At 43.6% G+C, this 23251-nt stretch overlaps 1 protein-coding gene across 2 annotated transcripts in view; it reads left to right on the top strand.

The window, feature by feature from the left end:
• The first annotated feature begins 489 nt into the window (after positions 1-489).
• The window catches only part of LOC127637205 (protein shisa-like-1a), a 57825-nt gene continuing 35063 nt past the window's right edge, over positions 490-23251 (top strand). For both annotated transcript variants that reach the window (XM_052118158.1, XM_052118157.1), the window contains exons 1-2: positions 490-657; positions 22432-22608. In XM_052118158.1, the coding sequence (XP_051974118.1) occupies positions 22542-22608 (67 nt within the window). In that variant the 5' untranslated portion in view covers positions 490-657; positions 22432-22541. The remainder of the gene's footprint in view (positions 658-22431; positions 22609-23251) is intronic.

The following is a 23251-nucleotide window of genomic DNA, read 5'->3' as shown; positions in this document are numbered from 1 at the left end:
TCACTGTCTTTGTGGGAACATTTGGTTGCCAAAATGTTGGCAAAACCAGTCACACATTTAGTAGCTAATCTAAATGAACTTCATTCAATGAACTTCTAGACTGTTTTCATATAAAGCCTTTATATAAAATATAATTACTATAGACTAACCCTAAGCCAACACCTAACCCTTGAATTCCCTGAAAAGAAAACATTGGGCATTTTTCAAACTTAAATGCATCAATTGTATGAATGTGTGATATTATGTATCAACATGTTTTTTCCTGAAAAACAAAGGGATGTTTTGTCAGATTTAACACACTTTTGTCAGACACTATGAACACACTGCATTTTCATACACACGCACACCCTCTCCCTCCAATTATCTCTCCGTCTCTCTCTCTCTCTCACTTACACACTCAGTCTGCATGCAGTTTAAGTGCCTCGACCGAGCACATGCAAGGTAGAGTGCAGAAGTACGTGTTTCCTCTCCTCCTCTTTACCTCCGCTCATCATCTCTCTCAGATGACAGTCTGTGACTGCTCACTCACTGGAACAGTAAGATGAGTGTGTACGTGTGTGTGTAGTGTACTCTATCAGCGCTAAAGGAGAGTCTCATTCAACATGCTGTAACATCAGGAAAACTGACTCCACAAAAAAGAAAGACACACAGAAAGAGGTAAGAACAACTCTCCGCTTCTCATTAACATGGCATATTTTTCTTCTTTTCTTTCCCTTATCAAAAGCACAGCCAAATTCCCTGCTTAATTCATATGTGCTGAAGTTGGCTTGAAACAGACCACTGTTTTCTACACTTTTACAGGCGAGTTGAAGTCTGTTATTGATATTTCCAAGCTAACTAAAAAGCACATTAATCGGGTGAAGGGGTGGAATGCACTGTATTGAGCTCATATGGGTGGCTAGTGTGGATTGTTCTGGAAGTGTTTGTGGGGTCACATTATTTTAATAAATCATGAGCTTCAAGCCTTATATAATTAGACAGGTTGAAGGGGAACTGCTAAAGATTGGGAGCATTAGTGAATTAATGAACTGGTATGAGACAGAGCATACATGTCTGAATTTTCCTTTAGCTCAGCAGTGTACAGGGAATGTCAGGGGAGATGATTGTAACTTGGAAACAGGAGCCTGGTGATCAAACCTTCTGTGTCTCAGATCCATGTTTAGATACCATGTTTAGATCTCGATCTCTCTCTCTCTCTCTCTCTCTCTCTCTCTCTCTCTCTCTCAGTCAGGCAATATTGAATAGACAGAGGCAGATGCAGGGGAAGAGCAGGAGGCAGGGGATAAATTGAAGACAAGAAATGAGAAGAGTTTATTGAATAATGGCTCATCAGAATGGAAATGTACTGCTTTTTAACAGTGTATTAAGCCTTGAAAACCTTGAACAGAAACAACCTCTTATCTCTAACCGGAGTCTTTGATCCTACCAAGATTGTTCCCTTAACTACTTTATCTTGGGAAGTTTTTCCTTGCTACTCAGTGTAGCGTTTCTTAAGTATTACACTTTGTAAAGCTGCTATGGAACAACATGTATTGTTGAGAGTGCTTTACAAATAAATTATATTGAACTGAATTGCATTGCATAAATTTAACTTGTGAAGATTATACAGAATGCCAGTATCCAGCATGAGAAAAAACATTCTACAAGAAACAATATAAAATAAAAAGTAAACATACAAGTAAAACGGCATAAGAGTAGAGACAGACAGACAGACAGACAGAGAGAGAAAGAGAGTGATGGACGGACGGATGGACGGACGGACGGACGGACGGACGGACGGACAGACAGACAGACAGACAGACAGACAGACAGACAGACAGACAGACAGACAGACAGATAGATAGATAGATAGATAGATAGATAGATAGATAGATAGATAGATAGATAGATAGATAGAAAATGGGAAATGTAATGAACTTGTCAAAGTCAACAGCAGATGGGCAGCCATTCATTCTCTGTGTGTTTGTGTGTCAGCAGCATCTCAGCGGCAGCCCACTAACTACTAATTGGGTTCCCCACCTCTGTTATTTCTCAGAATATGTGTGAGTGAGCATGTGTGTTTGAAGGAATCTTTTATCTATGTGAGTGGTTGTGATGTCAGTTGGTATACTCAAGCATACTTCAGTTAGTCAAAATACATCAACAGCTAAATAGTGACAAGTGATTTTGGACATAGTCCCAAAGTATGCTGTCAGGATCCTCCCACAGCTAGATCTAGACATATTTAGGTGTCAAGCTGACACCTCAACTAACAACTGGCATTTTTGTTGACTTTCCAGAGCTGCTCAAAAGCTTAATATGTATTGTTTTACAGGCATAAAATAATGTGTTTTACAATAGATAGTTCAAACTAAAATTTTAATAAAGTCATGAGTTAAATGACTTGATTAAATTCATTTTCTTTTTTAGTCTTCTTTTTCCGTAGAACACAACATGGGTTACATACACTCATACACACTCATATACTCTATATATATAGAACTGGATTGCTGATGACATCTTAACAGTGAAGCCATTGTGCTGCCATATTGCTTTGCCCAAACATTCCGATACGCGTACTGACTTAATAGAAAATCATCTCATTTCAGTGAATAAACATTAGCCATTTAATCACTGATTCAATTACAAGTCCTACACATGTAATTATTTATGTATTTAAATTCTGGATTTTTTTTAAAGCCAGAACGAGTTATGTACAGTATATCAAACAGTACCCCTCTAACAAATTTTAGTGGTGAACAGATCAGCTGAATGTAAGCAAGGTCACTGAAACTGAGGTAAGTTACAAAAATAATTTTCTGAGATATTTATTGCAAACATCAAAGTGTTCGTTCAGAGTTACTTGTTTCATGTACGGTGAAGGTTTTCATTAAAAAGTGCCTTTTTCTCCACAGTCACTTGCCTGGCTATGTATGACACGTATTTATGTGTGACTACAGCGAACACTTCAATAGGAAAATAGGCAAATCCAGGGCATTTTTGGCAATTTAGAAATCCCAGTCTGATTTTTTTAAGAACCCTTCGAGGGAAAGGACGTGTTGTCACCCTAAAACAAGCAGATATTACAGCTTTTCCAACTTCCATTAGGCCTACAACTTGTGGAAAGTTTTGCCACATCTGTGTTACCCTAAAGGAATTTGTTTAACTTTCTTAAATGGCTTCTTTAAACATTTGCTAGTACCTATTTTTTGTTAAAATAAGTTGATAATTACTTTACAGTTTAACAGACTTGTTTGTAGAATTTATATTATTTCAAGAGAAAGAGTTTACCTAATAAACTATTGAATATCATATCAGCTTTTCACCTTATAATTTAACTAGGATCTTTATTGATCTTAGGGTAGCTCTGAGGAACAGTTTATTTCTATGTACCCAGAGGAAAAGCTCCAGTTCCCTCAGGCTATTTCAGGCTTTTATTTTATTTTATTTTTTTGTGAATGAACAGACATATTAGAACCTGCAGTGCGAGCATGGGCTTAAACACTTTCTAATTTTCTCCGATTCCAATGTTTAAAAAGTCAAATGTCATTAGCCATATTTATTTAGTCTCAGGCTTTTGGAAATACTGTCCGGAAAATATGGTCCCTGAATCAGAAGCCAAATTTGGATGGAGAACAAAGGGGTTGGTATTAAGGAGGGACATATTTCAGCCCCTTAGTTATCTGCCTTTCACACAATAAGAGAGAGAGAGAGAGAAAGCCACTGAAAGGACCAGCATGAATTAGTGCTGGTCTAGCAAGTTTATCTCCATAGCCATGATGATCACCAGCGAAGCTAGTAAAGCTGGTTGACCAAGGAAGTTTTGCTGGTTAAGCTAGTTAGAAAGCCTTGTGGGGACATCACCATCCCATGGGAACAAGCATTAAAATACAACATTTACTGGTGACCAGCCATGCCTTTAAAATAGGTTGCAAGAGATGTGACGAGATCTATGTTATGTTTCTTTTATGGATTAACATTGTCTCAGATGTTTCTTCTAAAATCCCTTAGGGGATAATCAAAATGAAAAATTAGGAATTCATTGACATGAAGTAAGTTACAAAATTTCCTTTGAATAGCATTGCTCAGATAATTTGTTCTTTGAAAACTGGTGATTCATTTTTGAGTTCCTGTTGAAATTCCTGACTCTAAATTGCAGACTTCAGTGTCTTGGCAAATCTGAGCACAATATGAGACACTGATGAGCTCTCTTCTGAAACTGTAGAATAATCAAATTGCTGTCCAGGAGAAACAACTGAAGTATTAAAGATATCTCATGTGTGATATTTTTTCACTATGGGTACCTCTGACTAGTTTGATTTGAATGCATTTCTTAAAAGGCAAAAATCCTCTTATTTTTAATACCCACCCAGTGTCTGTCCAAGTATTACACTTGATAAAGTGGCATCTCAGTCGGTAAAAGAAAATGTGCGTTAATGTGTATAATGAATAAACCACTCTCCATCATTCTCACGTTACAGGGAAAATTGAAAAGAGGAGTCATATAAAGCTCTTCAGTGAGATAGCAACCAAACGAGAGAGAGAAAGAATTAGGCATAAACGGACAGAGAAAAGGAGGATATGAATGCTACTTGCAGCTTTATTCTCACAATTAAACGCTGTTAATGCAGTTACCCTCTTTGATAGGAAGAAAATGTAATTTGTACAGAAACTGGTAATTCACAAGCAGTGGTATGGGGCAAAAATGTGTCTTTCTGTCAACAGAGGTGCACAAGCAGCAGACTTTACTGAAACTCAAAGTTCAACCACAGAATTAATAATATAAAGAAAAGGGAAATTTAGTGGAAGAGTGGTGTTGGAATCATCGAAACGTGTGTAGTTGTTTAAAAACACTTGGGCTATTTGTGGTTGCATAGCACTGCAGTTTAGGATCCCATTCATTACAGTCCAAAGAGAGCATGCTTTTAAAATCAGAAGCTTAGAGGGCATAAACAAAATGCAGCGCCTCTGTCGACCTAGGTTTACTAAACATTGGTGAATTTGAATACATCTCTGCATGCTAATATTTCTTTTGTCAAAATAGCTAACAACAAACAGATAAAAATGTTGCCATTCATGTTTCTTGTTTACAGCCATAAGACAAAGTGTTGCTATGGTTATCGGTATATGAATCATAAACATTTTGCTGAATACATTGAGTGCCTCAGACTTATTCTGTACACACATAGAACGATAGTTTAGGGTATTCACTCCCCCAAAACATTGCAGTGTGTACGTCGTCTTAGAGTTAGAGTTGGTAGGATTAAATGGAAATACGCTTGTCAAACTAAACATTTTTGAGACATTTTCCTCCAATGATTAGCAATGACAGTCTTTCACCTGGGAACTTTAAGACGACCCTTTGTGCTGCACGTCAAATCAGAGTTATGTTTTTCCATTTTTGTCTAACAGTGTTTATGGTGTTGAAGTATTAGGGAAAACATTTTCTGTTAGCAGAGGACTCACTCACACAACAAAGACTGTTATCTGATAGGAGGTGTTTGTATCCCTGGGCTCTTTGTTCTTGTTTTAGGTAAATGCTATTGATGGTAACTATTGGAATGATTAAAGAACAGATTGTAATAGGAAAAGAAGCACTAATGACATTAGTTCAAGTTATCTACAGCAGTGTTACCCAACCTTTTTTGCTGTACTGAATGGACCCCCACAGCACCATCAGTAAGGCTAGTAAGTACCCCTTTAATGACACAAAACCAAAGATGTGTACCAAAGACTAAATATAATTTAACATTATCATTAATATAGATTATCATTGATCAATCAGTATTGGTTTGATCTCTTGACATTTCTTTATCAATACCCATTAGGGCTAGGTGTCGATGAAGATTTACCAATTCGATTCTGTCTTGAAATTGTATAAGTAATAAAACATATGTGTGCAATTGTGGCATAAGTTGAGGGTGCGTATGCCCACTTCCCTTCCCTTAGAGGGGCAAGGGCTGCCTCTACGACTTTCATAAAGATGCGAGGTGACAGGGACAGACCAAAGGGGAGGACCACCATGGTGGACATGCCTGCCCGAGAGCCCGCGCCATGACCTTAGTCGCCTGTAGGGCAAGGTCGGTCACCGAGCGCAGCTCTTGCATCAATCCCGGGTCAGGACTACCCTCGTGCAACTCTTTCAGTGCCTTGGCCTGGAGGACTTGCTGGAGGGCCATGGCATGCAGGGTGGAGGCAGCCTGTCCAGCGGCAGTGTAAGCCTTGGCTGTGCAGTGGGGGTTTCGGCTTCGTGTCTATTTTTGCAGTGCAGCTCACACTCAATAAATGTTATAGATATAAATTCACAGTATTTTTCTGTAAAAATGCTTTCAGTTTGAAAGCCCAGTAAAGTCTACAGCTGCAGTTACGCTGTAGTTAAGCTGATGCTATTCTCACTTCTTGCTCAAGCTTGTGATGTGAAACGGGTGCCAGACCTCAGAGAATATCAGTCCGATTTAATGAGTAAATCATTCCAAAATTATATTACAGTGACTGGCTTTTACATAGCGCCATACTGCCTAGCACATTTATTTGCCTGAGACAGGAACTCTTTTTTTATATATATATGTAACACCCGTCACAGGAAGGAGGACAGGAAACAAGTATTCGCTGCAAGGTAAGCCTTTAATGCTCTTTTCTCTTCCAATCTCACAATAACACACAAAATGTACTACAAGCGCACTGGGGTAGCTTGTCATCACTCTCTCCCCTGAAGGCCCTCTGGCTGCCCTTTTATGCCGCTCTCCCCGTGCTCACTGAAATTAGAGACAGGTGTTAGGCATAATTTAGCTCAGGTGTAAGCGCCCTTACTGCTTTCCTCTCCCGGACGGGCGCTTGACCACGCCCCCGCTGCCACAATATAATTTCATTTTTCAAATCTCTGCACTAAAATCTGTCCAATTGGATCAGTGGTTCTAAAATTTTTTCAGGTGGTTGTTCAAGACTACCTTAACAATACTTTAACTAACAACGCCTTTTCACCAATACTATCTTAAGCCACTGATCCATGATGTTTAGGTCTAATTAATTTACTTTAACAACTATTACTATTATTTATTATTTTACTACAAATTAACCTAAATAATTAATTCAATGTGTTTTTTACCATTTATAATTATTTTATTTATTTGAGTATATTTATTAATCAGCCAATCAACTCCTGAACCCCTTTGAATCCTTAATGGACTGCAGTTTGAGAACTACTGAGTTAGACGCTTGTGTGTATATTGTGCGAGAGAAAAATCACCTGTTCTACCCAATCAAAGTCCCCTTACAACCAAAACAACTGAACAACTGTTGTTCAAATAACATCTGCAAATCTCAGAGGATGATGCTTCATTCTCTGGCAATCTGGCATTGGTTCCCTCTAAACGAGCACATTATCTAACTACATTTTCTGCAATAAATAATTAATAAGCAATACTACACATTCACAAGCAGTTAGTAAGTTGCTACTCCATTATTCAATAGTAAGAGGCAAGAGGTATGTGAATGGCTACAGAGCATATGCATAAACATTTTAATTAATCTTAAGAGAGGAACCATCAGGGCTCAAGTTGAGGGAGTATGTGAGGGGATGGAATCCCCCTTGTTGCAAGAAATACCAAAAAGCATCCCCCTTGTAAATCTACCATCTCCCCTTTCCATCCCCTTTTGATTAATTGTGTCATGTATTACTAAGAACTAATCATGCAAGTAAAATATTACATTTTCTACGTTTGATAAATAACAGACTTTAAATAAGGGCAATTCGCCAGTCAGAATTAGATTTCATGTTTAAGGTTGCCAGATTTCTATAGGTGAAATCCCCCAATCAAATCTTGACACTTGTACAATTTGGAAATATTCTGCAAGGGTGACAATCATCCAATCTGGCAAGCTTGAGTACGCAAGCTCTCTCTCCACGGTGAACAGACTCCGGTTTTCTGAAAACACTGGCAGGTATGTCTGAGTTTAGTGATGGGTTGATTTTTCCATCCTAGTGTTCACATGAAAGTTACGCCACTGAATGTAATGCAAGTTTTCACATAACAGGTGGGAAACAGGTGGGCAACAGGTGCATATTATGGCCATGTGTCCTAAACGTGGCACTAATTTTTTTTTAAAATATATGAATAAAACAAAATAAAAAAACAATTTACACAAACTTGAATTTACTTGAATACACCTCTTCTATGATGATCATATTTTCAAGTCAAATTTATATTTACTTTGGGGCTTAAAGTAAGATAATGTCATGTGGTGTCCAGAGGGAGACAGTAAAAAAAGGTCTCTTAAAAAGCTGAAATTCCTGAAAAAAACTGCAAGACTAGTGCAGAATAATCTTTTATTGTTATTTCTTAAAATAATTAAGCAGTGAAACAATTTTGTTTTAAAATACTATTAATAATTAAAAACACTTTTGTCCATCAAATCAAAGTCATTGTGTGAAACCAACATGTAGGTAGTTATTTTTCAGAGCGGAAACCTTTAGACCCTCAAGAATGAGCATGAAGTTTTAACAAACATCAGATATTAGTTTGACAATGTAACAGTTAAAGGATGGTCAAGGAGGAGGTGGGAACTGGCAGAACAGTCAACATAAAGTTTAATTTAAAACTCACCATTAAAAAAACAAACAAACACATGCAGCGTTGCCATGTGCATCTCTCGCGCGCGAACTGGCACCTCCTGCTCCCCTTTATCTCGCTCTTCCGCTGATCAGCTGATTCAGCGCCGGCCGTGCATACTTTTTACTTTATGGTTACACCACATTGCGTAGGTCCCCCTAATCCCGCCAAAACAGAGGCAACCTGCATCTTAGAATAGCATTTATTGTAGAAAATGCAATAAAGTTTTTCAAAAATTTATGAATCTAAATTGGACACAAAGATTACTTTTTGGAAACCTTGACACAAGTGCCCCCCCATACCACCCCCCTTGAATTTATTTTTTTAAATTGACCACTGGGAACAATGATTTCAGTGACACTAAAGCAGAATTTTGTGATATCTCTTTTTTGAGGCAACAGGAGTGTGTCCCAATCTCTTTCGCTTTTTTCGACATACACACATGCACCAACACCCACACAAATGCACAGCTGTTCCAGAGGGAATAGATAAAAACGCTCTGTAGTATAGCCTTGGGAGAAGACAGTCCTTCACACTTTCTCTGCTTCTGTGAAGCATTATGTGATGTAGTGCCAGCAGAGGCACTGGTGATGGAGTCTGTGAAATCTGAGCCATATGCACCACACTTCTGTGTCAAAGCAAGTGATCCTCTCTCTCTCTCTCTCTCTCTCTCTCTCTCTTTCTCTCTTTCTCTCTCTCTCTCTGTCTCTCTGTGTTCCTCACAGTCTTATTTCATTGTTGTCCTTGTTTTTTCCCCTTTTACCAATGGCTTCGCTTTGCTGCTTTCTATGCTTTGATAAATATCTATTTTGTCTTTAAAGACCTAAGCTGAACAGAATACATACAAACTATCTGTTGAAAAAAGAGCTGTTTGTCATAGAACTATTGCACACATTTTCAAAGTTGACATGAAAAAGGAACTGTGTTTGAGTCGCATTTGCTTGAACTTCAAGCAAAAAATGTCAAGATATGTCAAATTTTTCACACCCTTATGTTGTTTCAAAATGGCATGACATTCTTTTTTCTGTGTAGCACTTGACGAGATGTTAGGCAGTATGCTAGTCTCAGTCAACATTCACTTTCATTGCATCTTTTTTCAATGAATGTAATGTAAATGGTGACTGAGGCTGTCATTCTGCCTAACATCTCCTTCCTCTTCTGTCGCTCTCTCCACGTTGTGTCGGAGAAGCGACACTAGGGGTCTCTCTTAAGCGCCGATATTCACCTCTGATCTTATTGAAAAGGGCCAATGGGAGTTGGCAGTCAGTATTTGCATACCCCGCCCCCATACGGGTATTTAAGCGGGGCAAATATGGGAGTTCATTCAGAAAATTTCTTCGGAGCCGATGGTCTGTCTGCAGTTTGCTGCGAGTTACACGCCACTTAAACGTTCCTGTTTTCCTCTGACGATCTGCATGCTGTTGGATCTTGACGGCGCACAACAGCGGCTTTCTCCTTTTCAGTGCACGGCGTGCATTGTTGCCCCTGAGCGCTTCGACAGCGCAGACACGCGAGAACATGATCATGACCACTTGCGGTTGCAGCTGGCTTTCAACAGTAAGCAAGCCACCCCAGCTGCACCCCGCATTGCTCCTTCTTCCCACGGGATTAAGGACGGTGCGGTTGGCGCTGGGGGCGATTTGGGGGTGGCAGCGGGTGCAGTTTCGCCGGGTAGCCCCCCGCGAACCTCCCGTTCCCCGACACGCTCACTGGTCTCTGTCCACGCTCGCGGCGATAGCGGCTCGCCTCACGGCCCGGCTGTCTATCCTCCCGAGTCCGAAGCAGATGAGCTCGCCGCTGCATCGGAGAGTGTGGTGTCTGATGCCGAGGACTCCCCTGGACTGCCGCCTTTGGGCCAGCAGGCCCAGGCTGAGGCCGACGCTCAGATGTCCGACATGCTTGCCCGGGCCGCCTTGAGCGTGGGTTTGGACTGGAACCCTCCATCCTCCCCACAGCCTTCTCGGTTGTATGATTGGTTCCTGGGGGCAGCGCGCCGTTCGCGGCCTCGCATCCCCCCGGTCCCTTTCTTCCCGGAGGTGCATGATGAGCTGACGTCTACGTGGAGAGCCCCACTCTCCGCTCGTCTAGGTGCCACCCGCTCCACTCTCTCCACCCTCGACGGCGGAGAGCGCCACGGGTACGACGCGATTCCCCAGGTTGATAGGGCAGTTGCGCACCATCTATGCCCCTTCCTACGGTTCGTGTTCGACGGCCAGGCATTTCAGTACAAAGTCCTCCCCTTCGGCCTGTCTCTGTCCCCTCGCGTCTTCACGAAAGTCGCAGAGGCGGCCCTTGCCCCGCTACGAGTAGCCGGCATCCGCATTCTCAACTACCTCGACGACTGGCTCATCCTAGCACACTCTCGAGAGTTACTATGCACACACAGAGACCAGGTGCTCCGGCACCTCAGCCGCTTGGGGCTTCAGGTCAACTGGGAAAAGAGCAAGCTCACTCCGGTTCAGAGCATCTCTTTTCTTGGGTTGGAGTTAGACTCAGTCTCAATGACAGCACGTCTCATGAGCGAGCGTGCTCAGTCGGTGCTAGACTGCCTCGCTTCCTTCAAGCCAGGCACAGTGGTCCCTCTAAAACTTTTCCAGAGGCTCCTGGGGCTTATGGCGTCCTCCGCGGTGGTCGCGCCGCTGGAGTTGATGCATATGAGACCACTCCAGCACTGGCTCCAGACTCGAGTCCCGAGACAAGCATGGCACCGCGGCACGCATCGGGTAAGGATCACCCCCGCCTGCCTCAAAACACTCCGACCCTGGACAGACCTCTGCTTTTTACGGGCAGGAGTGCCCCTGCAGCAGGTGTCCCGACGCGTCCTGGTCACAACCGACGCCTCCCGGTCCGGGTGGGGTGCCGTGTGCAGCGGGCACGCAGCAGCGGGCCGTTGGAAAGGGGCCCCGCTGCGTTGGCACATCAATTGCCTGGAGTTGCTGACCATCCTTCTTGCTCTCAGGAAGTTCCTCCCGTTAGTTCGGGACAAACATGTCCTCGTGAGATCGGACAGCACAGGTGGTGGCGAACATAAATTGCCAAGGCGGCGTACGCTCCCGCCACATGTCACAACTTGCCCGCCGTCTCCTCCTATGGAGCCAGCAGCGACTGCGTGCCACTCACATCCCCGGCAAGCTCAACGTCATAGCAGACGCGTTATCACGACAACGCCTGCCCGGCGGGGAGTGGAGGCTTCACCCCCAGTCGGTCCAGCTGATTTGGGAATGGTTTGGCAAGGCCTAGGTAGACCTGTTCGCCGCCCAGGAAACCTCCCACTGCCCGCTCTGGTACGCCCTAACAGAGGCTCCCCTCGGGACAGACGCGCTGGCACACAGCTGACCCTCGGGGCTGCGCAAGTACGCATTTCCCCCAGTGAGCCTTCTTGCACCGGTGCTGTGCAAGGTCAGGGAGGACGAGGAGCAAGTCACGTTGGTGGCCCCCTACTGGCCCACTCGGACTTGGTTCTCGGAACTCAGGCTCCTCGCGACAGCTCCTCCCTGGCGAATTCCCCTGAGAAAGGACCTCCTCTCTCAGGGACGGGGCACGCTCTGGCACCCGCGCCCAGACCTCTGGAACCTCTACGTCTGGTCCCTGGATGGGACGCGGAAGAGCTAGCCGGCTTACCGGCGACCGTTGTGAATACCATCAACCAAGCCAGAGCTCCCTCTACCAGGCACCTTTACGCCCTAAAGTGGCGCTTGTTCGCAGATTGGTGTTCTTCCCGAGCCGAAGACCCGCAGAGATGCGCGATTAGGTCAGTGCTTCTGTTCCTACAGGAGAGGCTGGACAGGAGGCTGTCCCAGTCCACCCTCAAGGTGTATGTTGCCGCTATCGCCGCCCACCACGATCCTGTAGACGGCAAGTCTTTGGGTAAACATGACCTGATCCTCAGGTTCCTGAGAGGCGCCCGGAGGTTGAATCCCTCCCAGCCAGGCCTAGTTCCCTCCTGGGATCTCTCGGTAGTCTTGGCAGGACTCCAGAGACCTCCCTTCGAGCCACTCGAATCAGTTGGACTCAGGGCCCTCTCTCTTAAGACGACCCTGCTGATCGCGCTCGCCTCCATTAAGAGGGTCGGGGACCTGCAAGCGTTCTCTGTCAGCGACACTTGCCTGGAGTTCGGTCCGGCAGATACGTCTGTGATCCTAAGACCGCGACCGGGCTATGTGCCCAAGGTTCCTACCATACCATTCCGAGATCAGGTAGTGAACCTGTAAGCGCTGCCCCGGGAGGAGGCAGACCCAGACCTTTCATTGCTGTGTCCAGTGCGCGCCCTGCGCATTTACCTGGCCCGCACACAGAGCACCAGACGCTCTGAGCAGTTCTTTGTCTGCTTTGGGGGACGGCAGAAATGGAATGCCGTCTCCAAACAGAGGCTCGCCCACTGGGTTGTCGATGCCATCACACTGGCTTATCACACCCAGGCCGTGCCCCTACCCTTACGGGTCCGAGCTCACTCAACAAGGGGTGTTGCGTCCTCGTGGGCACTGGCCAAGGGCACCTCCCTAGCAGACATCTGTAGAGCCGCAGGTTGGGCAACACCCAACACCTTCGCGAGGTTTTACAACCTCCGCATTGAGTCGGTTGCGTCTCGTGTTTTCTCAGGTCCGAGCCCGTAGAACTTGGTAACACGTAGACCGACCGGCCAGGTGGATCGCTTGCGCACAGCGCCCTTTTCCTGACGTCAAGGTAAAGTAGTGCGCCTTCTTCCCAGGGCGTCCCACTCCGAGTCGGTCGATTCCTCCCCAGCCCTCCGGGTCCACGGTTCAGCGGAGGAACTCGCCGACCCAAGCCACTGCGGGTACCCTGATGGCCACCCCATACTGGTATAGGGGCTCCACAGGTAAAATAAGAAGGCCTCCTGTTCGGACTCCCCTGTGTGTAATTCCACGGTTCTGTCCCCTTACGAGCGGACCCCCGTGTCTCCCTTAGGCAGTTACAGCTGCCTCGGTCGCCGTGCTGTAGCAACTCCCCCCTTTCGAGGCTGGATCTACCACCGCACCATACTTTCCACACGAGCCCTAAGATGGCCGTGTGACGTGTCTACCACTTTTCCTCCCCAAGAAAAAGGGCAGGTGTGGTCTCCGCAGGGTCTGGGTAAGACCCCCTTCCCTATATGCGTGTAAGGGCCCCGGCCGTGATTGCTCTATGCGAGAAACATAGAGAGAAAAGAGGCCCAGCCAGGCTGGCCCGTTCCCATGTTGGCAAACATCGCCTTGTTCCCCTCCCAGGGTAACTAGAAGGACTCCGATGTTCTTATGGGGCATTGGGGAAGGGTGCGTGCAGCCAGGTACAGACGATGCGTGGCACTAGATGAAATACCTGCCCGCCTCTGTATCGGCGGTCCACGTACAAGGTTCAGCGCATGGCAAGATTGGAATGGGTCCCCTAGTGTCGCTTCTCCGACACAACGTGGAGAGAGCGACAGAAGGGGAACGTTTGGTTATGTATGTAACCTCCGTTCCCCGAGGGAGGGAACGACACGTTGTGTCTTTCCTCCGCCATGTCGCTGAAGCGAGCCACTGTTGTGGCCGGACCATTTCCGGCTCCTCAGAAAAATCCTGAATGAACTCCCGTATTTGCCCCGCTTAAATACCCGTATGTCCGGGGGCGGGGTATGCAAATACTGACTGCCAACTCCCATTGGCCCTTTTCAATAAGATCAGAGGTGAATATCGGCGCTCAAGAGAGACCCCTAGTGTCGCTTCTCCGACACAACGTGTCGTTCCCTTCCTCGGGGAACGGAGGTTACATACGTAACCAAACGTTTTGTGTTCCACGGAAAAGAGAGAGTCATGTGGGTTTGTAACAACATGATAGTGAGGACATGGACCTTGTTTACAGCAGCGCCATCTTTCATTTTTGATGGGAATGACAACGAGGCTGTGAGGGATAGACATTTCAACATTTGGCTAATTCGTATGATATGTATGACTTTCACTACAGCCAATGATGTCACTGGACCTCTTTACCAATACATGACAATTACTTGCTTCTGTCACACAGCTTCCTATCATGTTTACACACTCTACTCATTGATCGGTTAGGTTTAGATAAGGGGTTTGGGTAAGGGTATTATATTAATACGTCGTTAATGCCTCATGCACTTACTTACGCATTAGACATCTGGGTATTTGTACGTGATGATGAATCAAACGAAATAACCAACTTGGATGTGGGAGCTTTATTCAACGCATCCCATTTAAGAGACTGTAAATCTATCTCTCACAGCATCATATTCATTCACGTCAAAAATCAAATATGGTTCACAAGTGAATAAGGTCTAATACAGAATTTTCATTTTTCACTATGCTTATAAAGATGCTCTCCTTTTAAAACGATGATGCTTCTTACACCTGTAGTCCAGGAGTGTTGCAGTTTGTGTGTGTAGTAGTGTGTGTATAGAGTTGTGGATGTGGAAAGTTAAGTGCTTGCAAAGTAAACGGACTGCACTTATATAGCGCCTTTTTAACCTTAGCGGTATTCAAAGCGCTTTACACTGCGTCTCATTCACCCATTTACACACCAATGATGGCAGAGCTGCCATGCAAGGTGCTAGCCTGCCATTGGGAGCAACTTGGGGTTCAGTGTCTTGCCCAAGGACACTTCGGCATGTGGAGACATGTGGGTCGGGAATCAAACCACCTAACTTGTGATTAGTGGACAACCCGCTCTACCACCTGAGCCACAGCTGCATTTTTTTTTTTGGACATGAACCATACTAGTGCCATGAGTTTTTGAGTATTTGTAAATAGCATGGAAATTTTATGAACAAGGTAGTCATTCAGCAAAACAGTAAAACCATCTGATATTCCTATGGTTTTGTATGTGTTAAATGTTTGATTGGAGCTGCATAATTGTGCATAAAGCTTGCTTTATGTTTATTGGTCACCAATTTCTGAATGTCTCTGAGTTTCCACAGGGACAGTGTTGTTTGCCGTATGCTTTTTGTTTTCTGGTTTTAGCATATAAAAGTGCAATGTTGGTTTCCATCTGAGACACGCAGCACATGTTCAGACTAACCTCAGATCTTGGTAGATTTTTAACAGAGCTGTTTTCTTTATATGATTAAGATAGAAAGATATAAAATATAACTTATGGGCAATAAGCAAACAGTCATTATCTAATTTGGACTTTAGAGAGAGTGGTACAGGAATAAGATTTGAATGATGATGCTCAAGGGTCTTTTATTTTTTCTACAGTATTTTGCAGCATGATTACATGTGTAACAGCATAGTATGATTCAGTTAAAAATGTTAGTAAGGACATAATCAATAGGGTTTAGGATCTCTGGTTATACTGATTATTTGTATTGCATGTACAGCTATACCTTTTGCAGGGGGACACCCCCGACCTATTGCATGAGGCACCTGACTGTCAGTAGAATTTAGAATACAATTGTAACTTATGACTGCCTATAAGAGTTATTATTATTTAATTGTATCCTAAATGTAAAAATTTTTTTAAACTTAGTGGAAAAAGTTTGCACACAAAATGTACTGTCTTTTACAAAAGTAACTGTCAGTATCTGGTGTGGCCACCAGCTGTATTAAGTACTGCTGTGCATCTCCTCTTCATGGACTGCACCAGATTTGCCAGTTCTTGCTGTGAGATGTTAGCCCACTCTTCCACCAAGGCACTTGCAAGTTCCCGCACATTTCTGGGAGGAATGGCCCTAGCCCTCACCCTCCGATCCAACAGGTCCCAGACGACCCCTGGTGAGACAAAACCAAGACTCATCAGTGAAGAGCACATTTTGCCAGTCCTGTATGGTCCATCGATGGTGGGTTTGTGCCCATAGGAAATGTTGTTGCTGGTGATGTCTTGTAAGGACCTGCCTTACAACAGGCCTACAAGCCCTCAGTCCAGCCTCTCTCTGCCTATTGCGGACAGTCTAAGCACTGATGGAGGGAATGTGCAATCCTGGTGTAACTCGGGGAGTTGTTGTTGCCATCCTGAACCTGTCCTGCAGGTGTGATATTGGGATGTACCAATCCTGTGCAGGTGTTGTCAAACGTGGTCTGCCACTGCAAGGACGATCAGCTGTCCTTCCTGTCTCCCTGTAGCACTGTCTTAAACGCTCTCACAGTACAGACATTCTGCAGTCCTCATGCCTCCATGAAGCATGCCTAAGAGGCACGTTCACGCAGATGAGCAGGGACCCTGGTCATCTTTCTTTTGGTGTTTTTCAGAGTCAGTAGAAAGTTTTTATAAGTTTTTATAACTGTGACCTTAATTTCATACCATCTGTAAGCTGATAGTGTCCATTTCACAAATGCATGTTAATTAATTGTTTATGGTTCATTGAACAAGCACGGAAAATGTCTAGGTTACTATTGTAACCTCCTTTCCCTGATGGAGGGAACAAGACATTGTGTCGAATGAAGCGACAGTAGGGGACTTCTTTGAAGGCCTCGGTTACCTCTGAACTTGAGAAAAGGCCAATGAGAAATTGGCAGAGAGAATTTGCATGTCCCTCCCCCGGACATACGATTATAAAAGGAGGGAATCATGCGTCATTCCATTCAGGTTTTGCACTGAGGAGCCGAGAATAAGGTTCGGCCATAGCAGTGGCCAGGGGGGTACAACATCTCATTCCCTCCATCAGGGAACGGAGGTTACAACACGTTGTAGACGTTCCACATCTGTCGCTCACTTCGACATTATGTCAAATGAAACGACACTAAGGGATCCCTATTTAATCACGCCATGCTCTGTACCGTGTAAGTGAGCTGCTGACGCAGGTGTGGGCAGACAGTTGCATGCCAAAGTGACAGGCTGCGTCAGACTGCATGTACCCTTCGCCAACACCCCATAAAAATCGTCATAAACTTTTTAGGTTCCCGGCACCCCGAAGGGGGGAACAAAGTGAAGTGCCAAGCATGGGAGCAGGCCATCTTAACACTATCACACACACATCGGGGAAGGCGTTTTTTCAAGCTCCAATTCTTTCAGGGGGAAAAGACCTGACAAAGACCACCTGCTGCCCATGCTGGGGGGAGGTAAAGAGTGGTGAAATACGTCACATGGGTTTTCAGGCCACATGTGGGAATGGTGCGGTGGTAGATCCTAACTTCTGCGAGGGAGGAGTTGTTACAAACACAGTATCTGGGGGACAGTGGAGACTGCCCAAGGGAGACGCAGGTCCGCCTGTAGGGGAACTGTACCGTGGAAAATACACACAGCGGGATAAATTCCAAACAAGGGTCCATCCTGTGGAGCACCTATTCCAGTACAGAGTCATTTTAGTACCCGTAGTGGGTCTGGTTGGGGAATTCCTATGCTGAATTTGCGGACCAGAGGGAGGAAGAACATCCATCTAGTGGACTCTCCTGGGGGAAAGAGCGCACGTGATCCAGTGGATGGCAAAGGCACTATGTGCAAGCGGAACACCCGGTCAGACGTTCCGCATTCCCGAGTTCTATGACTCAACCCTGAGATTGTAAAATCTCGTAAAGGTATTGGGTGTTGCACAGCCTACTGCTCTGCATAGGTCTGCTAGGGAGGTGCCATTGGCCAGTGCCCACGAGGATGCCACACTTTTTGTCGAGTGTGATCGAACCCACAAGGGGACGGGCACAGCCTGGGAGTGATAGGCCAATGTGATGGCATCAACGACCCAGTGGGAAAGCCTCTGTTTGGAGACAGTGTTCCCTTTCCGCTGTCCACCAAAGCAGACAAAGAGCTGCTCAGAACATCTAAAGCTCTGCGTGCGGTCCACATAGGTATGCAAAGCACGTACCGGACACGGCAACGAAAAGGCTAATTCTGCCTCCTCCCGGGGAAGTGCTTGCAGGTTCACTACTTGGTCCCTGAAGGGGGTTGTAGGAACCTTGGGCACGTAGCCCGGTCACAGTCTTAGGACGACATGGGTGTCTGCCAGACCAAACTCCAGGCAGGTGTCGCTGACAGAGAACGCTTGCAGTTCCCCAACCCTCTTGATGGAAGCGAGCACGATCAGGAGGGCCGTCTTCAAGGAGAGGGCTTCTAGTGGCTCTAAGGGGGGGTCTCAGAAGGCCTGAAAGGACCACGGTGGGCAGGCAGTTGCCTAAGCCTCCGGGAAGAAAGGAACTGGCTGTGAGTAGCGCCCAGACCTGAGGAACCAATCGTCTAGCCGTGAAGGCTGTGGTAGGATGGAGGGTTCCAGTCCAGCTGTGTATTGCTCTTTTAGAGAAAATAAACTCTTTACAGAAAATACTCTCTTTTAGAAGCACTGTCGAAGCGCCCAGGGGCAAAGCTGCACTGGCTTGCAGAGAAGGAGAAAGCCAATGATATGCACCATAGATCCAACATCATACGCTCTACAGATGTGAGTGGAACAGTAAGTGAATTCAGCTCACTGATCTCACAACCGTTCAGCTCCGAAGAAGAAATCTGAATGGATTAACGCATGATTCCCTCCATTTACACCCGTGTGTCCGGAGGAGGGACATGCAAATGCTGTCTGCCAATTTCTCATTGGCATTTTCTCAAGTTCAGGGGTAACCAAGGCCTTCAAAGAAGTCCCCTAGTGTCGCTTCATTCGACGTCGAAGTGAGCGACAGATGGGGAACATTGTTTAAACAATTTTACAATAAAGATCTGTTATCAAGTTATTTGGATTTTTACAAAATTATCTTTAAAATACAGTGTCCTGAAAAAGGGACATTTCACACAAGTTTATTTCCACCTGTAAAATAATTTGGGTATGTTTGCAAGCAGCTAATATTTTAATCAGTGTTCATCTGTGGCATAGGCTTATATGGAATATTTACTACTTGTCACTTGTCTGGTGTGTTTTGTGTATGTGTACAGTATATATGCATACACTGTATGTTAGTCTCTGTATATGTGTAACTGTGTGTGGTGTGTTTCCTCTCTGCTGGCAAGGGTGTGACTGCCAAGAAGCCATTCAGCGGTTTGCAAGGGTGAGGGAGGTGGATTGGCAAGGTGATGTGTTATGACAGGCGGCCAGCTCAGAGTGACCAGGCTGTTAGTGTAGCTGTAAACCAAACATAGACATTCTGACTGCTGGGTAAACACTGAGAAAGATAAGAAAGATAGATGATATAAATACACACCGATCAGCCACAACATTAAAACCACCTGCCTAATATTGTGTAGGTCCCCGTTGTTACTACAAACCATCGCCAACCCGCATCTCAGAATAGTATAGTGAGATCCTTTTCTTCTCACCACAATTGTACAGAGCAGTTATCTAAGTTACCGTAGACTTTGTCAGTTCAAACAAGTCTGGTCATTCTATAATGACCTCTATCATCAACAAGGCATTTCTGTCCACAGAAATGCAGCTCACTGGATGTTTTTTGTTTTTGGCACAATTTGGAGTCAAATATAGAGACTGTTGTGTTTGAAAGTCCCAAGAGATCAGCAACTACAGAAACACTCAAACCAGCCCATCTGGCACCAATAATCATCCATGTGATTATCTAATCAGTTCGAGCTGACAAAGTCTACAGTAAATCTGTACAGTTGTGGTGAGAAGAATAGCATCTCAGAATGCTATTCTGAAATGCGGGCTGGCGCTGTTTTGGCGGGACGATGGGGACCTACGCAATATTAGGCGGGTGGTTTTAATGTTGTGGCTGATCGGTGTATACCTACAGTAGAGAGAGATTTTCACAGAGTAATTTCCCAGTCAGCAGTAGTTTCTCACAAAAAAAGAGCCATTGCTTCTGTCACAGGTTACACATACAAGCACATGTTCTCAGTAAGCCCATTAACCCAAAACATGACAAATGCAAATCAGTTCCATTTAAACAATAGGCCATTGCCCTTCAGGGAGATACTTCGCCTCTCCCAACCTGAAGATCTCTGTCTTAGTTATTCAGCATATGTAGGTAACATGCATCTGTTCCATGACCTTCTTTTGCCTGCTCCTTTCTCCCTCTTCCTCTGTTAAAACTCTCTAGCTATGTATGGAATCGCATAGTACTTAAAATATTTTTGTGTTATGCCGGAATGATCAACAACATTTGCCAAAAAGTGTATATATATATCCCAAAAACAAAACAAAAGCAACGACAATGTCAAATGAACCAGAAATTATATCACTAATTCTAAGTAATGAGTCATCTTTTGTTACTCATTACTTGACTGGACTGCCAAACATTTGGATATTTATTTGATAAAATACTGTTTGCCTATTGCTGATTAAGCATGCAATATAGTGAAAAAAAAAAAGCATTAAACTTTGCTAATTATTGTAGCATTTTATTTCAAAAACAATTTTATCTGGAAATGATGCATGACATATTTTAAATCAAGCTGCTTGCATGAGGACCATGGCACATGCACTAAATGCCAGTCCATGGCTCCAACCACATAATTAAAGAAAAACTGTATATTGTTCCATCTATGTTTCCATTTGAATGTATTCCAGCAGTTGTGCCAGGTTATCGACAGAGGATCTAAGAGGCTCTGAAAGGCCTTAAGACAGAGAGATTTGATTTGATGTGTTGTTTTGGGACTGGATAGGTTTATACATATTGCTTTTTTGTTATAAAAATTTATTTTCATCAGAGATCACATGTAGAGAGAGGCATGGTTGGAATCATCAATAAGGAATTATCACATATAATCCTGAGCAACATGTAGCATCTATATTTCATGAGTGCACATTGCGTGACATTTTCTCTTATCTGTTGTACCTAGATTCCTCACATCAATAGTCTCGTCTCTCATGTTTATCTTCAATCTCATAATTCCCCTTGGACAGTCATGATGAAAGGTTGCTGTTTGACCAGAGAATTCTTGGAAGAAAACAATTACAGGCCTTCATTTTGAGAAAAGGGGAAACTCTACCTCAAGTACATCAGTGTTAAGTGCAACAGAAATGGACCCTTTTCACAGACCTATTATTATGCATTTCTGCATTCTTTAACATCGTAAATGTAGCAATTTTATTTATTTTTTATTTACAATTTTTTAAATATTTAGTGTAAATTTATAACATAGTACTTTGTTTTATATTACCCTGGAATAAGTTTCAAAAAAATGTGTTACCATAGTTGCTACGCTGCTGAGGGAGTGACAGAAAATTTCAAATAGGTATAGCTGCAGGCCGGAGACCTCCAAATGGGGGTGGGATCTCCAAAAGGGGAGGGGGAGGGGGGGGGTACTCCATGTTTGGGTATCGGCATCTCTAGAAAGGGGCGTCACGTCAACTCACAGTTAAGTTAAGAGAAAGGTTTAGGATAGGGTCTCCCTATATCTTTAATGGCAATTTGGAGTTCATGCCCCTTTTTGGACAATCTGGCCTATTTCTCTCCTCTTACTGCTTTTATCCAGCGCTGTATATTTATATCTTCTTTTGCAAAGTTGCGAAAGCATAGTACTTGATTATTTTCTTGTGCTGTTGGAGCAAATGGGTAAGCAAAAATTACATTTGCTGTGGCTCCCCCATTCACCACCCTTCAAGTTTATCCAACTATGATGACTTCCGCTTCGTGAACGCGAACATGTGAAAAGGGTCCATAGACAGGATCTGAATGTTATTACTGATTTGTAATGAGTTATAGTCCTAGTTGTGAAAAATCCATCCAGTGGACCTTAATCTTGAAAGATGCTGTATTAAATTTGACAAGAACGAAAAAGAGGCATCAATGGGCTGTTCTGTTGAAGCTTTGTGTCTAAAGTTCAGCCGAAGAAGCATTGACAACAATGATTGGATTGTAAAAAGAAAAAATCTTACATATATTTAATGATGTGCACTTTCACACACTGTACCTACAACAATTTCCATCTTGCTCAGTGGCAATAAAAGCTTATTCTATTCTATTGTATCCTATCCTAAATTGTATATTTACAGTTTAAACACCTATAAAATTATGTGTGTGCTTTCTTTCAGAGCTTGCAGAACAAATGTTATGAGCACTTGGCAGTAAGCAATGAGTGTGTGTTGACTGAAAAAGGCCCTTAATCTCTCTCCTCCTACTGAGTCTTCATGAGGACTGAGAGATGACCATGCATGGCCACTGCAACTTCAACACCCTGGCCGTCATCTTAATCTTGCTTTCTACTGCAGGTAATATCATACATACCCACCTAATAGACCAGCGGTACAACATTCCAAATCAACTCATTATGAGTGTGATCCAGTTTCAGAATTATTACAGTCCCTCCATTCTGTCTTTACTCACTAATACTAGTTTTAATTTGGTTTTTAAAATTACACTAGTTTTTTATTTTTATTTCATTTTGGTTTTCAATTTTAGTTAATGCACATACATTTTATTTAGTTAAAATTTTTTAAATGTCTCTTTTTAGATTTTGATTAGTCTTAGTATAGTTTTAGTTTTAATACATTATAACACCACACAATATCTGTAACACTTTACAATAAAGATACATTTGTTAACATTAGTTAACTACATTAGTTTTTATTTACAGCACATATTAATCTTGGTTAATGTTAATTCCAAAATATACTAGTACATTGTTTTAACATTAAAATGCATGTTAATATATGGTACATGTAAACATGAATGCATTATGAACTAACATTAAAAATGGTAGATTTATAAATGATCTTTAACCAAGATTAATAAATGCTATAATAAAAATAGTAACACTTTATAATAAGGCTCCATTTGTTAACATTATTTGACTACATCAATAAACATGAACTAACAATAAACAATACATTTACAGCATTGGCATTTGGCAAA

The sequence above is a fragment of the Xyrauchen texanus genome, chromosome 45 (genome assembly GCF_025860055.1).
Source record: "Xyrauchen texanus isolate HMW12.3.18 chromosome 45, RBS_HiC_50CHRs, whole genome shotgun sequence".
Classification (NCBI taxonomy): domain Eukaryota; kingdom Metazoa; phylum Chordata; class Actinopteri; order Cypriniformes; family Catostomidae; genus Xyrauchen; species Xyrauchen texanus.
The sequence above is the reverse complement of the archived record's forward strand: the minus strand, read 5'-3'. Positions and strand labels throughout refer to the sequence as shown.